The sequence below is a fragment of the Megalobrama amblycephala genome, linkage group LG15 (genome assembly GCF_018812025.1).
Source record: "Megalobrama amblycephala isolate DHTTF-2021 linkage group LG15, ASM1881202v1, whole genome shotgun sequence".
NCBI classification, from domain to species: domain Eukaryota; kingdom Metazoa; phylum Chordata; class Actinopteri; order Cypriniformes; family Xenocyprididae; genus Megalobrama; species Megalobrama amblycephala.
In genome coordinates this window covers 33,755,851-33,771,219 of record NC_063058.1, presented here as the reverse complement: position 1 = coordinate 33,771,219, position 15,369 = coordinate 33,755,851, and the positions used below count along the sequence as shown (strand labels likewise).

Genomic DNA, 15,369 nt, shown 5'->3' with positions numbered 1-15,369 from the left:
CTGTCTCTCTGTCTACCTGTCCATCTTTGTCCGTCTACCCGTCCGTCTGTCTTCTGTTCATCCCTCTTTCTGTCTCTCTGTCTACCTGTCCATCTTTCTGTCTGTTCGTCCGTCTCTTTGTCCATCTTTCTGTCCGTCCATCTTTCTGTCTGTCTTCTGTTCATCCGTCTTTCTGCCTTTCTGTCTGTCCATCCATTTTTCTGTCTGTCCGTCCATCTTTCTGTCTGTCTTCTGTTCGTCTTTCTGTCTGTCTGTCCATCCATCCTTCTTTCTGTCTGTCTGTCTATCTGTCTGTCCGTCCATCCATTTTTCTGTCTGTTCGTCCATCTTTCTGCCTGTCTTCTGTTTGTCTATCTTTCTGTCTCCCTGCCTACCCGCCCATCCATCCATCTTTCTGTCTTTCCATCCGTCCATCTTTCTGTCTGTCCATCCATCCATCCCTCCATCTTTCTGTCTGTCTGTCCATCCGTCTGTCTGTCCATCCGTCCATCAGTCTGTCTGTCTGTCTGTCTCTGAAATGGTGTGTACTCTTTCATTTTGTTTGTCTCTTTGGTTTGTTCATTTCTTTTTTCATTTCTTGTTCTTTCTTTTTTCTCTCTATCTACCCACTCTCTATGATTGTCTCCCTATTAAATGGTGTGTAGCCTGTCCTCAGCTTGTTCTTTCTGTTTGCTCTTTTTTGTTCATTCATTTTCTATCTAGCCACTTTCATTCTTGCTTTTACTTCTTTCATTTATTCATTCTTTCCTTTTCCTTCTTGTTTGTTTCTTTTTTGTTAGTTTTTGTTCTTTGTTTCTTTCGTTCTCGATTTCTTTTAAATCCTTCTGCTTTACTGCTTTCATTTATGATTTTTCACTTCCACCATCCTACTCTCTCTCTCTCTATCTCCATTCCTCCTCCTGCTGTCCTTCTACAGTCTTTTTGTTTTGTTTTGTTTTTTCTTTTTTGAAACACAAAGAACATATTGTATCTGCCACCCTTAAACGGACTCATTCATCTTGGCTGAAGGGCGTTGCTGTGAATCTGAGCACACTTGCTCAGGTCACTAAAACTCACATTCAGCACTTCACACGAGTCACTTCAGTTCTCCAGATCACCGCTGCGCTCGGATCCAACACACCTCAACCTGCTGCCTGATCAATGTGTGCAAAATCTCTAAATTTTACATTTTCAAAAGCAAAAATTCCACCATGTTGCTAAACTGTTTGGTTTCTAAAGTGTCCTGGGTGGTTGCTAGGGCATTCTGGCTGTTGCTAGGGTGTTCTGAGTTGTTGCTAGGGTGTTTTGCATGGTTGCTAGGGTGCACAAACGCTGCAGGACACACACACTGAACTTTACTACATAGTGTTACAGGTTTGTTCAGATTGTTTAAGTATTTTCAATTCTGAAAAAGTTTATAACCTTGAGCTCAGAAACAGTTTGACACAAGACTGCTGGTGCAGTAAGACATGAACATGTTTATCTGCCAGTATGGGGGCTGTGGTGGGCTGTGGCCGTCCTGGTGCGTGAAGACATGTGATATGAGGACAGCTGTCATAAAACACATGCAGGGACCCCAGAATACACGACTGACATCACGAAACACCCCAGCATTCATTTGCCCTTTGTGGAGTGATTCACTGGACACTCATTCATGTGTTTTTCTAAACAATATGATCAATAGCCAAAAATAAGTCACAAATCTAATGGGCAACAGGGTTGTGCATCATTCAGAGTTTGATGAAGAATGCCTTTCAAATTGCAATTGAGGTAGGAAACAGGATGTGGAATTCAAAATATCACTGTAATTTTTAAGACAAACTTTGAATAGATGGATGGATGGATGGATGGATGGATGGATGGATGGATGGATGGATGGATGGATGGATGGATGGATGGATGGATGGATGGATGGATGGATGGATGGATGGATTGATGGATGGATGATGGCTGAACGTTGATGGATGAATGGATGGACGGACGGACATACAGATATTAATAGATGGATGGGTGGGTGGACGGGCAATTGATGATTGATGTATGGACGGTTGATGGATGGATGATTGATGGATGGATGGATATTCTGCCTCACAATAAACACCAAACATCTCTAAAAAACAGTTTCTTCAGCCATTTTTGCAATCCAAAGGTCTGGCTTCAATCCAGGCCTCAATCTGACACGTGAAGACGCGGCGGAGACGCTGTGATACGCTGTGAGACGGTGTGTAGTCAGCCGATTCAAAACAAGTCAACGCTTCATCAACGGCTGCTCATCCACACCAGCTGAAGTACGAACTGCTGCTCAGATCCCAGAGCTCTTATCGGCTCAATGAATGAACGGAGCGTGTTGTTTTTCACAGAGCTCATAAAGATAAAATTCTTCTTTTTGGCGAGATGATTATTGACTTAACCATGATAGATAGTCAACTCAAAGGAAGCGAAGTCTGTCTGGTGTTTTGTATCTAATCTTCCGGAGGAAAAGATCCAGTTGGCAAACTATTTACTACTATTTAGTGGTGCAAAACTCGAGTAGGTGTGTTATTTCTTTTCTTTTCTAAACATTCTTAAAACAAGACATCGCAAGATATTAACAAGACTTTAAATGTTGCTTGCTTTACAAGTAAATTCATCTTGTTTTAAGGATTTGTAGATACGATAATTGCTACATTTGTTTAAGAAAGGATTTGTTTGCAGTGATTAACCAGCTTTAAAATGTCATTTTTGCAGGAGAAACTGGAATGTTTTATTAGAAAAGGGAACAAACAAACACCTTTGTGGTTCATTCTGGCTCTCGTTGCTGGTGATTTGGACGTAAAACATCAAACCCACACCCTGTTCTCAGAGCAGTTTATTAAACACTAAAGTTTGCGAGCTGAATTTGCAGTCCAAGCACAATTTTTGTGGCTGTTTTCGGGTTGTTTTTCCAGGGGTCTCCGTGGGTCAGCGTGCTCCGGCTCCACAGACCAGAGGAATTCCTAATCTGAGCGGAGCGCGTCGCTGGGGAATGCAGATAATGCTGTAGATTATCAATGACATGTTTATGGTTCAGATTTATATTTCCCCTCTAACAGGCAGTCAATGTTCCTTCTCTTTATGAAAATATATTTATGTCGACTCGCTGTGAAAAAGCGCACTGTTGAGCTCGGACCTTCTCATGGCTTGTGTTGGCGTTTCATGTTACTGACGGAGCCTGTGTGTGTGTGTGTGATGGTTAATGCCAAGCAAGGGCTCATAAACTGGGTATTTTAAGTAGTATATCTGAATAAGTGACCCATTCTGAAAGAAAAACACTTATGCATGAGAGGTTGTTTCTGACCATTTGTGCTAATGTCCCATTGAATCATATTGTTTGATTTTAATTCTTTTGTTTTTAAGTTAAGACCACGAGATTCACTTGTGTCAAGGTTCAAAACTGACTTTTTTATGCCTTTTAATGCAGTACTTGCTTTTAGTGTTCAAAAATAATGTCTTGTTAATATAATCTGTGCACACAATGAAGTGATTTTAGCCTGATTTTCAGACTCTAAGGGTTAAACAGTCTGTCGTAACCTGAGGTTAAGTGCCTCGCTGGAGCACAATGGTGATTGTTCATGGATTAACCCCTTGCATGGATTGAACCTTCAACCTTTTAGTTAGTAGCCCAGAATTGGGACAACACAACCACGCCAAGCTAAATCTAAACCCTGAAATGAACTAGAAAAACAGCTTTATTTCTCAGCTGAGGCCATGTCTAATCCGGATACATTTGAAAATGCATCTTTTTCTCTACGTTTTGGTCTTCAGTCCACACTGAGACTGCGTTTTTGTCCTGCAAAGTGAATGAATATTCAAAAGCAAGTGAATAAATATAAAAATGGCGTTTTCACATTTGAATTTGAAAACGATGACGCTTGTTGTATAGTCATGTGATTCATGTTGTACTGATAGATGTCTATGTTTATACCGGTGTGTGCCTGCTACGTGCTATTTACTTTCACAGTGTTTCTGAAGATAAATGTTATCTTATCTTTATATTGCATTCCTGCAAAGATGACAGAAAATTTAATTGCTGTCCTGCGACAAAACATAAGGGCAATTGTGTTTTAGACCAAACATGCCATGGCGATTGAGTGTGACCTGGATGAATCTGTAAGTGGAGTGATAATTTGCTAATAAAATGATTGTGCAAAGATGTATTAAGTTCCCTATTAATTTGGTTTAATTCATTTATTTTATTTAGATATGTTAACTTGAAAGTAGACAAAACTTGTTAAAGGTGCAGTAAGTGATTTCTGAGAAACACTGTTGAAAGTGGATTGGACCGAGCAGCACAACACACTTGTAGCCAATCAGCAGTAGGGGGCGTGTCCACTCATGATGGGGAGGAGAGAGAGTGAGGCAGTCAGCAGTAGGGGTGTGTCCAATCATGATGGGGGAGGGGAGAAAGTGGGCCAATCAGCAGTAGGGGGTGTGTCCATTTATGATGGGGGAGGGGAGAGAGTGAGCCAATCAGCAGTAGAGGGCGTGTCCACTCATGGGGGAGGAGTTAACCAATCAGCAGTGGGGGCGTGTACACTCATGATAGGGGAGGGGAGAGAGTGAGCCAATCAGCAGTAGGGGGCATGTCTATTCATGATGGGGGAGGGGAGAGAGTGAGCCAATCAGCAATAGGGGCGTGTCCACTCATGATGGGGAGGAGAGAAAGTGGGCCAATCAGCAGTAGGGGCATGTCCAGTCATGATGGGGGAGGGGAGAGAGTGAGCCAATCAGCAGTAGAGGGCGTGTCCACTCATGGGGGAGGAGTGAACCAATCAGCAGTGGGGGCATGTACACTCATGATGGGGGAGGGGAGAGAGTGAGCCAATCAGCAGTAGGGGGCGTGTCCATTCATGATGGAGGAGGGGAGAGAGTGAGCCAATCAGCAGTAGGGGCGTGTCCACTCATGATGGGGAGGAGAGAAAGTGGGCCAATCAGCAGTAGGGGCGTGTCCAGTCATGATGGGGGAGGGGAGAGAGTGAGCCAATCAGCAGTAGAGGGCGTGTCCACTCATGGGGGAGGAGTGAACCAATCAGCAGTGGGGGCATGTACACTCATGATGGGGGAGGGGAGAGAGTGAGCCAATCAGCAGTAGTGGGCGTGTCCATTCATGATGGGGAGGAGAGAGAGTGGGCCAATCAGCAGTAGGGGGCGTGTCCACTCATGATGGGGAGGAGAGAGAGTGGGCCAATCAGCAGTAGGGGGTGTGTCCACTCATGATGGGAGGAGGATAGAGAGTGAGCCAATCAACTGTAGGGGGCGTGTCCACTCATGATGGGGAGAAGAGAATGAGCCAATCAACTGTAGGGGGCATGTCCACTCATGATGGGGAGGAGAGAAAGTGGGCCAATCAGCAGTAGGGGGCGTGTCCACTCATGATGGGAGGAGGATAGAGAGTGAGCCAATCAACTGTAGGGGGCGTGTCCACTCATGATGGGGAGGAGAGAATGAGCCAATCAACTGTAGGGGGCATGTCCACTCATGATGGGGAGGAGAGAGAGTTAACCAATCAGCAGTAGGGGCGTGTCCACGCAGACTGGGGAAGAAAGAGAGTTAGCCAATCATCTGTAGGGGGCGTCCACTTATGATGGGGAGGAGAGAATGAGTCAATCAGCTGTAGGGGGCGTGTCCACTCATTGATGGGGAGGAGAGAGAGTTAACCAATCAACAGTAGGAGGTGTGTCCACTCATGATGGGGGGGGGGGAAGAGAGTGAGCCAATCAACTGTAGGGGGCGTGTCCACTCATGATAGGGAGGAGGATAGAGAGTGAGCCAATCAACTGTAGGGGGCGTGTCCACTCATGATGGGGAGGAGAGAGTGAGCCAATCAACTGTAGGGGGCATGTCCACTCATGATGGGGAGGAGAGAGAGTTAACCAATCAGCAGTAGGGGCGTGTCCACGCATACTGGGGAAGAAAGAGAGTTAGCCAATCAGCTGTAGGGGGCGTGTCCACTTATGATGGGGAGGAGAGAGTGAGCCAATCAACTGTAGGGGGCGTGTCCACTCATGATGGGGGGGGAAGAGAGTGAGCCAATCAACGGTAGGGGGCGTGTCCACTCATGATGGGAGGAGGATAGAGAGTGAGCCAATCAACTGTAGGGGGCGTGTCCACTCATGATGGGGAGAAGAGAGAGTTAACCAATCAACAGTAGGGGGTGTGTCCACTCATGATGGGGGGGAAAGAGAGTGAGCCAATCAACTGTAGGGGGCATGTCCACGCATACTGGGGAAGAAAGAGAGTTAACCAGTCAGCTGTAGGGGGCGTGTCCACTTATGATGGGGAGGAGAGAATGAGTCAATCAGCTGTAGGGGGCATGTCCACTCATGATGGGAGGAGGATAGAGAGTGAGCCAATCAACTGTAGGGGGCGTGTCCACTCATGATGGGGGGGGGAAAGAGAGTGAGCCAATCAACTGTAGGGGGCATGTCCACTCATGATGGGGAGAAGAGAGAGTTAACCAATCAACAGTAGGGGGTGTGTCCACTCATGATGGGGGGGAAAGAGAGTGAGCCAATCAACTGTAGGGGGCATGTCCACGCATACTGGGGAAGAAAGAGAGTTAACCAATCAGCTGTAGGGGGCGTGTCCACTCATGATGGGAGGAGGATAGAGAGTGAGCCAATCAACTGTAGGGGGCATGTCCACTCATGATGGGGAGAAGAGAGAGTTAACCAATCAACAGTAGGGGGTGTGTCCACTCATGATGGGGGGGAAAGAGAGTGAGCCAATCAACTGTAGGGGGCATGTCCACGCATACTGGGGAAGAAAGAGAGTTAACCAGTCAGCTGTAGGGGGCGTGTCCACTCATGATGGGGAGGAGAGAATGAGTCAATCAGCTGTAGGGGGCGTGTCCACTCATTGATGGGGAGGAGAGAGAGTTAACCAATCAACAGTAGGGGGTGTGTCCACTCATGATGAGGGGGAAAGAGAGTGAGCCAATCAACTGTAGGGGGCGTGTCCACTCATGATAGGGAGGAGAGAGATCAGCAGTAGGGGGTGTGTCCACTCATGATGGGGAGGAAAGAGAGTGAGCCAATCAACTGTAGGGGGCGTGTCCACTCATGATGGGGGAGGAGAGAGAGTTAACCAATCAGCAGTAGGGGGCGTGTCCACTCATTACGTTTTACGCATGCATAGCGATTGTAGCGTTTTCCGATGTCTTAGTGTGGATGAGAAACTTTAAGAAAATGCTAGTGTGAATGGAAAGCGTTTTGTATCTGGATTAATACCTGTCTGTGTTTTGTAGGTGCTTCAGATGGACGTGAAGGTGGAGAACATCCTGAAGATCCTAATGGAGCATTTCCAGCCCAAACCAGAGCTGCTGCAGAAACCCAACCAGTACAGCTCCCGCGTCACCGTCATGAAGCGGCTGGGCGTCAGCATGGACGAGAGCCAATGACACGCTCGCATAGAGAACTAACGCTATGCATCGTGGGAAACGGGGTCCGAGAGGAAGAACTTGGTGTTTCCAGTTTCTGACTACAAACTGAACATCATCTGAGTTGCCAAGTGGGCAAAGTAGTTTTATGGGGATCCTCAGAATCTCCTAATCCAAGCTAAACTGTCCGTTTGTCATCATTAGGATGCATTACTTGATTGGTTTTATGGTCAGCGCTCTCACCAAGGGTGTCGTTCGGACCTGTTTAGGTCAAGCAGGAATGGTTCTCGTGAACAAAACAAAGGCTGAAATCATAAATAACATTTCCAAACTAAGACCGTGAACGTGCTTCGGGAATGAAAGCTGCCGTTGATGTATGGCTGTGGTAGGGCTTATCAAAATAGCAAAACACCCATGATAGATTCTAATGAAGTTTAATAGCGCTCTGAGAAAGGAGGCTATTCAAGGCTGTTGACGTTGAGAGGAGAGCCAAGATTCCCAACAGCAGATCAGTCAGAACTCAAACCATGCCATAATAGCGTTTTGTTCCCCATGAAGCACCTTTTAGATGCGTTTGTTTGATCGAATGATTATTTTTCTCTTCCAAGATAATTAAACGTTGAAAGGCGAGGCGAGTTGACGGAAAATGCAATTAATGAGATGAAAAACACGTTTCACTGTTTTTTTCCAGTAACCGCAAAGCCGTATTGAGGAAAATACCTTCATCCTGGATCTTTTCTGCAGACATGTTCATCTGTTGGCCATTTGCCTTTCACAGAATTAACACTAATTTTTTTTTCTTTTCATAAAGCAAAAAGCCACAATATGACAGTGATGTAAGCGTTCTTATGTCTAAAACCACGGTAAAATCACGGTATCTGACAGCTGCAAGTGGTTTATTGCTTTTATGAAACAGCAATATGAAAATATGCTCAATAAATAGTTTAAACATTCATTGATTATAATAATAAGTGGAATGAAAATTATTACATTTAAAAATTAAACATCTAATACATAATAAAAGTTTGGAGGTCGGTAAGGTTTTTTAATATTTTTGAAAGAAGTCTCTTCTGCTCATCAAGGCTGAATAAAAATTACAGTGTAAACAGTAAAATTGTGAAATATTTTTACAATTTAAAAGAACTGTTTTCTGTTTGAATATATTGTAAAATATAATTTATTCCTGTGATCAAAGCTGAATTTTCAGCATCAGTTTCAGTGCATGATCCTTCAGAAATCATTCTAATATGCCAACATTTCTTATTATTAACAAAATGAAAACAGCTTCACATTTTTTTCATCATTGTTTGATGAATTGCATTTATCTTTTGTAACATTATATGTCACTTTTGATCAATTTAATGTCTTCTTTCTGAATAAAAATATTAATTTATATTTTAAAAAATCTTACTGACCCCATACTTTTGAACAGTAGTGTAAACATCAACATAATACATTTAATATTTTATAAATTATATAAAACATTTTACATATTTAATGCAATCATTATTAATTATTAATAATAATAAATTCAAAATAGCACCTAATATTAAATATACTAATGCATAATATGCAGTCACAGGTGTCTATTTATTGTTTTTTTTTAATATTTAAAAAATATATTTTAACCATTACCCTTAATTGTTCTGCACAACGGGAGCTGAAAACCTGAAGAAGAGGGAATTTCCTGGCTTGTTTTATGACATGGCCTGCTGCTGACACGACTCTGTACAGTTTTATAAAACAAAAAGCAATGTAAATATTGTAGTAATGCCTTATATTTATATCCATGTAGTGCTGAAGGTTTGGATTCATGTTCTGATGGAATGATAAACTGTGGTGTAAATAAAACATGCATTTAATTATGTATCATGTTGCGTTTTGACGTGCATGCATTGCATGTGAGAGTACCTGTCACGCTTTGAGTCACACGTCATGTGTGAATGATTAAAGTTTGGAGCCTCAAACGTGGTCAAACGAGCTGGAGAAATTGAAAATGACATGTTTCCTTCGGCTTATTTCTCTTTAGCAAACCACGCATTCTGCGCACCTACATTCAAGTCTTGAATTTCTGCTCGGTTAAAGCCTGAAATATGCGACTGAGAGCTGAATATGGGTCGTGCTTTGAGGCTCTGAAGATCCATACGTCTGCTTTTGTCTCGTTGCCGCTGTTTTAGCTCACTGCCGGGACCTTGAAAGAGAAGTGGAGTCGTCTACAGGCCCAGCTGTGTACAAGAGAGACACTGTCGGCCTTTCATGTACACAGTCTCTGTGCTTTCAAAAGGTTGTTTGATGTCGGAGCGCTCGATCATCCACTATCCTCGGAGATCGGCCTCTTGGAAAAGCATTAGGGATGCAAACTCACATCTGTGACTGCGAGGTTCACTGCTCCTGTGACGTACCAGAGCAGATCCTCACGAAGCACATGGACTCAGGTGATGATTGATTCTCTTTAATGCCGTTTCTCACTTCGGTTCTGCTTGCTTAAAATCTTTCAAGGCTGAAAACATACTCATATTTCCTTCTTTATCTCTTAACCCTGTAAAGCCTGACATATGAAACGAGTCTGAAAAATCAGTTTGTTAAACATTTAGACCAAATACTTTGATATTTCAGGCTTTTATGACGCTCATGTCAGAATATGGTCAAACTCGAGGACGAAAAAATGGGTCAATTTTATTTATATAAATATATATATATATATATGTATATATATATATATATATATATATACAGATGTTAAGTTTTAGATACTGGTCCGCATACTCAAATTTCAATCTCTCTCTCAGGCATCTTAAAGGGATCATGAATTGAGAAATCAACTTTTCCTTGAGCTTTTGATATATAAGAGTTCATCGTACTATAAGAATATCCTGTACGTTTCAGAACTGAAAACTTCTTTGTCAGTCCAATAAAAGCTTTTATTGACACCAGACCCAGCGAACGACTCGTCCCATAATGTGTCTATAGATAGGTGAAACTCCGCAGATTAAATCAACGCCTACTTCATCATTGCATCGTTAGCCCCGCCCACTGACGTGTTAGTGAGAGAAGAGCGATACAGGACTAAAATAACATTATCTTTCAAAGGATCCTAATGCAGGAATATGGTTATTTATTTTCAGCAATGTGAATGTCTCAGTTGAGCTTTATTTGTATTCGGTACATTTCACTGTGGATTCTTTGGTAAATCAATCGCACGGACGTTTACAATATGGACTCGACAGTAATGCAACAACATGTCAGTAACTGTGTTCATTCTGATGCCTGATCTGATATTAATGATTCATGTACAGTCAGATGATCTTTGTCTGTGTAAGAAAATCAAACCAGTGACTAAACGATCAACTTCACGTTGTTTCGCTTAGTAGGATGAAAATAATCTGCTACTTAAATGGTGATTAAATAATATATAGAAAGCGAACAAAGAACGCTTCCTTTACAATCGCTGGAGCTGTCAATCAAACAGCGCCAAAACTCCCGTTTTATTCAACGATTCTCTTACTTACAAGGAGTTTGCACTGTTAGTTATGATGAAAGCATTCGTTGGTGTGCAGAAATTGAGTTGCAATGACGAGATCACTGCTTTCATGAGCTCAACAACATGTCTGTGATCGACTACAATGTTCATCACTGCAACCTTTCATGCCACGATATAAATATAATGCCATAGATCAATGTAATGCTATAATCAACACTTTTCATGATTAGTTAACCTTGAGAGCTGTAATAGTAAAAATGGTCTATACGTTTTCGAAAGAGTAATACTTAGCTATTTCATATGCAAAGATGTCAGCCAATCACAACAAGTCTTACAGCAGACACGCCCCTTAAAACAGAGCGTTCAAATAAGAGGGATAAAATCAGGGAAGCAAAAATGCCTTTTATTTCTAAATTATGACATTTTTTGATGTAGAAAGCATACTAACATTATAAGTGCACCCTAGGAAACTTTATAAAACAACGCAGTTCATGACCCCTTTAAAGCTTCTTTGGTCAACCAAATCCTCTAAAGCCAATTTGGTCAAACTAGCATCATCATCTAAGTTTTAGAAGCTAGACTATTATAAACCAGGTCTGGTTTTCCAGGTTTTCCAGGTTTTCCAGGCTGATTGCTAAAACAGAAGTTGGCTGTAAATGCTAGCCAAATATCCAGCCACCTCCTCCATAATGGGGCCTGTTTGACCCGATGACAAGCCCGAGCCGTGTGCCCATTACTGGGGGGCCACCTGTGGCCCCGTGGAGGAGCAGTGGTGCCCTATGAAAGCAGATATTGGTATGAACAGGTGTGAGGCGGGGGACGCGGGCAGCTGCGCCTCTTGTATTCTAGAAATAGCTGAGCAGAAAACAGTTGCACCGGCGGCTGTTGTTGTGTTCGACGGAGGGGCAGCAGTGACCCGTCCAACCGTCCACCCTCATGCCTGCCGCTGTCTGGGAGCGCTGGGACGGATCCAGGCCTGATATGTCTCTTTCTTGCATGATTGGATCATTATTGCAGTAATCTGCATGTTTCTAGCATGTTATGGCAACAGTTCTTCTAACCATAATTGATGGAGTATGTATCTTTTCATTTCTTAAAGGGTTAGTTCACCTAAAAATGAAAATTCTGTCATTAATCACTCACCCTCATGTCGTTCCACACTCGTAAGACCTTCGTTCATCTTCAGAACACAAATTAAGATATTTTTGATGAAATCCATGAAATGGCTGAGTGAGGACTTAATTGACAGCAAGATAATTTACACTTTCAGATGCCCAGAAAGCTGCTAAAGACATATTTAAAACAGTTCATGTGACTACAGTGGTTCAACCTTAATGTTATGAAGTGACGAGAATACTTTTTGTGCGCCAAAATAACGACTTTATTCAACAATATCTAGTGATGGACGATTTCAAAACACTCCTTCATGAAGCTTCGGAGCTTTACGAATCTTTTGTTTCGAATCAGTGATTCGGAGCATGTATCAAACTGCCAAAGTTACGCGAACTATTGAAATTTCGAAACACATATGATATAACGAAGCCTCGTTTACTGAAATCACGTGACTTTGGCGCTCCGAACCACTGATTCGAAACAAGATTCGTAAAGCTTATATATATATTCTAATGAAATACAATAAATATACAGTATATACTTTTTTACTTCTAATTATTAAAATATTGTTGTGCTATTCCACGTCATAAATCTGTACAATAGCTTTGTGTGAAAATCAGAGCTAAAGTTAACAAGTTGTGTTTTTGCTGAAAATGTTTTATGAAATGTAATTTTTTTGCACATTTTTGGTATATTGTATAAAATATGCTGGATGGAAACACAAAGATGCAAATAAATAGGCCTAAATTTCAGGTTGAGAAATGTTTTATTTGGTAAAAAAATTCTAGATATGCGTCAAAAAAGTCATGTGACTGATACTGGCTACTATCGTTACCCTCCCCAAGAGAAGTTCAGAGTAAATTACAGCCATTTATTGCATTTGATTTTTTATTTGTTTTATAACTACAAATTCCATTTACATTTCTATTATCACTTTTTTTGTGTGTGCATATTAAAGTTTGCATATGTTTTTCTGCATTAGTAATGTGGCCTAAAATACCGTCGCAGCGGCGACTAGCCAAATTCACTTCCAAGCGACTGTCGGTCTGTGATCGTGCCCGTCTTCATGCCAGCCTGCTGTGCAGCTGCGGGAATGTGAATCGAAACACATCATGTTGTTATTGAGCAAACGTCTGGACTCGAGTGTGTGGTGAACTGGGTCACATTGCTGTGGACTTTTCGTCCAGACGCGAGGAGGATTCCAGGCCTTTGCGCTGGAAACACTTCAGTGGTGCGGCCCGGGTCGGTTTGGCCGTCCTGAGGAGAATGAGAGAAACGAGGGTAGACAGCTGCTGTCGACTGTACCAGCACACGAGTACAGGCCACGTCATGCTCGTGGACGACTGGACACACACACACACAACTGGCAGACAGAAAGTACACACACAAACCTGAACGTGCATCATGTCGCAGCTGCTGCTTAAAGCTCTTTAAATCTTGATGAGAAGGTCGATCATCATCCTTTGAAGGACATGACAAAAGTCCTAAACACATCACAGATCAGAGCTGCTGAGGTCAAATATGCTATTCATGACTTTTTTATTGTGGAAAGTCATGGGTATATACATATTAGACATGTGGCTTCAAAATACCTTAAATAATAATTTTTTAAAATTTTTATAATGCATTAATACGGAAGAGGATTAGGGCCAAGCAATAATCAAAAAATAAAACCATCTCGAGATTAAAGTTGTTAAATTTCGAGAAAAAAGTCGAGATAAAATGCTGAGAATAAACTCATTAAATTACAAGAAAAAAACTCGTTAAATTTAGAGAAAAAGGTTAAGATAAAATGTTGAGAATAAAGTCATTAAATTACGAGAAAAAAACTCGTTAAATTTTGAGAACAAATTCATTAAGTTATGAGAAAAATGTCGTTAAATTTCGAGAAAAAAGTTGAAATAAAATGTTGAGAATAAACTCATTAAATTACAAGAAAAAAACTCCTTAAATTTCGAGAAAAAGGTTAAGATAAAATGTTGAGAATAAAGTCATTAAATTACAAGAAAAAAACTCGTTAAATTTCGAGAAAAAAGTCGAGATAAAATGCTGAGAATAAAGTCATTAAATTACAAGAGAAAAACTCGTTAAATTTCGAGAAAAAAGTCGAGATAAAATGCTGAGAATAAAGTCAATAAATTACGAGAAAAAAGTCAATAAATTACGAGAAAAAAGTCATTAAATTACGAGAACAAATTCATTAAATTATGAGAAAAATGACGTTAAATTTCAAGAAAAAAGTCGAAATAAAATGTTGAGAATAAACTCATTAAATTACAAGAAAAAAACTCGTTAAATTTAGAGAAAAAGGTTGAGATAAAATGTTGAGAATAAAGTCATTAAATTACGAGAAAAAACTCGTTAAATTTCGAGAAAAAAGTCGAGATAAAATGCTGAGAATAAAGTCATTAAATTACGAGAAAAAAACTCGTTAAATTTCGAGAAAAAAGTCGAGATAAAATGCTGAGAATAAAGTCATTAAATTACAAGAAAAAACTCGTTAAATTTCGAGAAAAAAGTCGAAATAAAATGCTGAGAATAAAGTCAATAAATTACGAGAAAAAAGTCAATAAATTACGAGAAAAAAGTCATTAAATAACGAGAACAAATTCATTAAATTATGAGAAAAATGTCGTTAAATTTCAAGAAAAAAGTCTAAATAAAATGTTGAGAATAAAGTCATTAAATTACGAGAAAAAAAACTCGTTAAATTTCGAGAAAAAAGTCGAGATAAAATGCTGAGAATAAACTCATTAAATTACAAGAAAAAACTCGTTAATAAAAAAAGGTTAGATAAAATGTGAGAATAAGTCATTAAATTACAAGAAAAAAAACTCGAAAAAAAGTCAATAAATGCTGAGAATAAAGTCATTAAATTACAAGAAAAAAACTCGTTAAATTTCGAGAAAAAAGTCGAGATAAAATGCTGAGAATAAAGTCATTAAATTACGAGAACAAATTCATTAAATTATGAGAAAAATGTCGTTACGAGAAAAAATTAAATTTGAGAATAAACTCATTAAATTACAAGAAAAAAACTCGTTAAATTTCGAGAAAAAGGTAAATAAAATGTTGAGAATAAAGTCATTAAATTACGAAAAAAAAGTTAAATTTCGAGAAAAAAGTTGAGATAAATGCTGAGAATAAAGTCATTAAATTAAAGAAAAAAACTCGTTAAATTTCGAGAAAAAAGTCTAAAAAATGGAGAATAAAGTCATTAAATTACGAGAAAAAAACTCGTTAAATTTCGAGAAAAAAGTCGAGATAAAATGCTGAGAATAAAGTCAATAAATTACGAGAAAAAAGTCAATAAATTACGAGAAAAAAGTCATTAAATTACGAGAACAAATTCATTAAATTATGAGAAAAATGACGTTAAATTTCAAGAAAAAAGTCGAAA

The 15,369-nt window shown here is 40.3% G+C and overlaps 1 protein-coding gene across 2 annotated transcripts in view; it reads left to right on the top strand.

The window, feature by feature from the left end:
- The window catches only part of kcnq1.2 (potassium voltage-gated channel, KQT-like subfamily, member 1.2), a 186,458-nt gene extending 177,959 nt beyond the window's left edge, over positions 1–8,499 (top strand). For both annotated transcript variants that reach the window (XM_048158070.1, XM_048158071.1), the window contains one exon: positions 7,244–8,499. In XM_048158070.1, the coding sequence (XP_048014027.1) occupies positions 7,244–7,396 (153 nt within the window). In that variant the 3' untranslated portion in view covers positions 7,397–8,499. The remainder of the gene's footprint in view (positions 1–7,243) is intronic.
- The last annotated feature ends 6,870 nt before the right edge of the window (positions 8,500–15,369 follow it).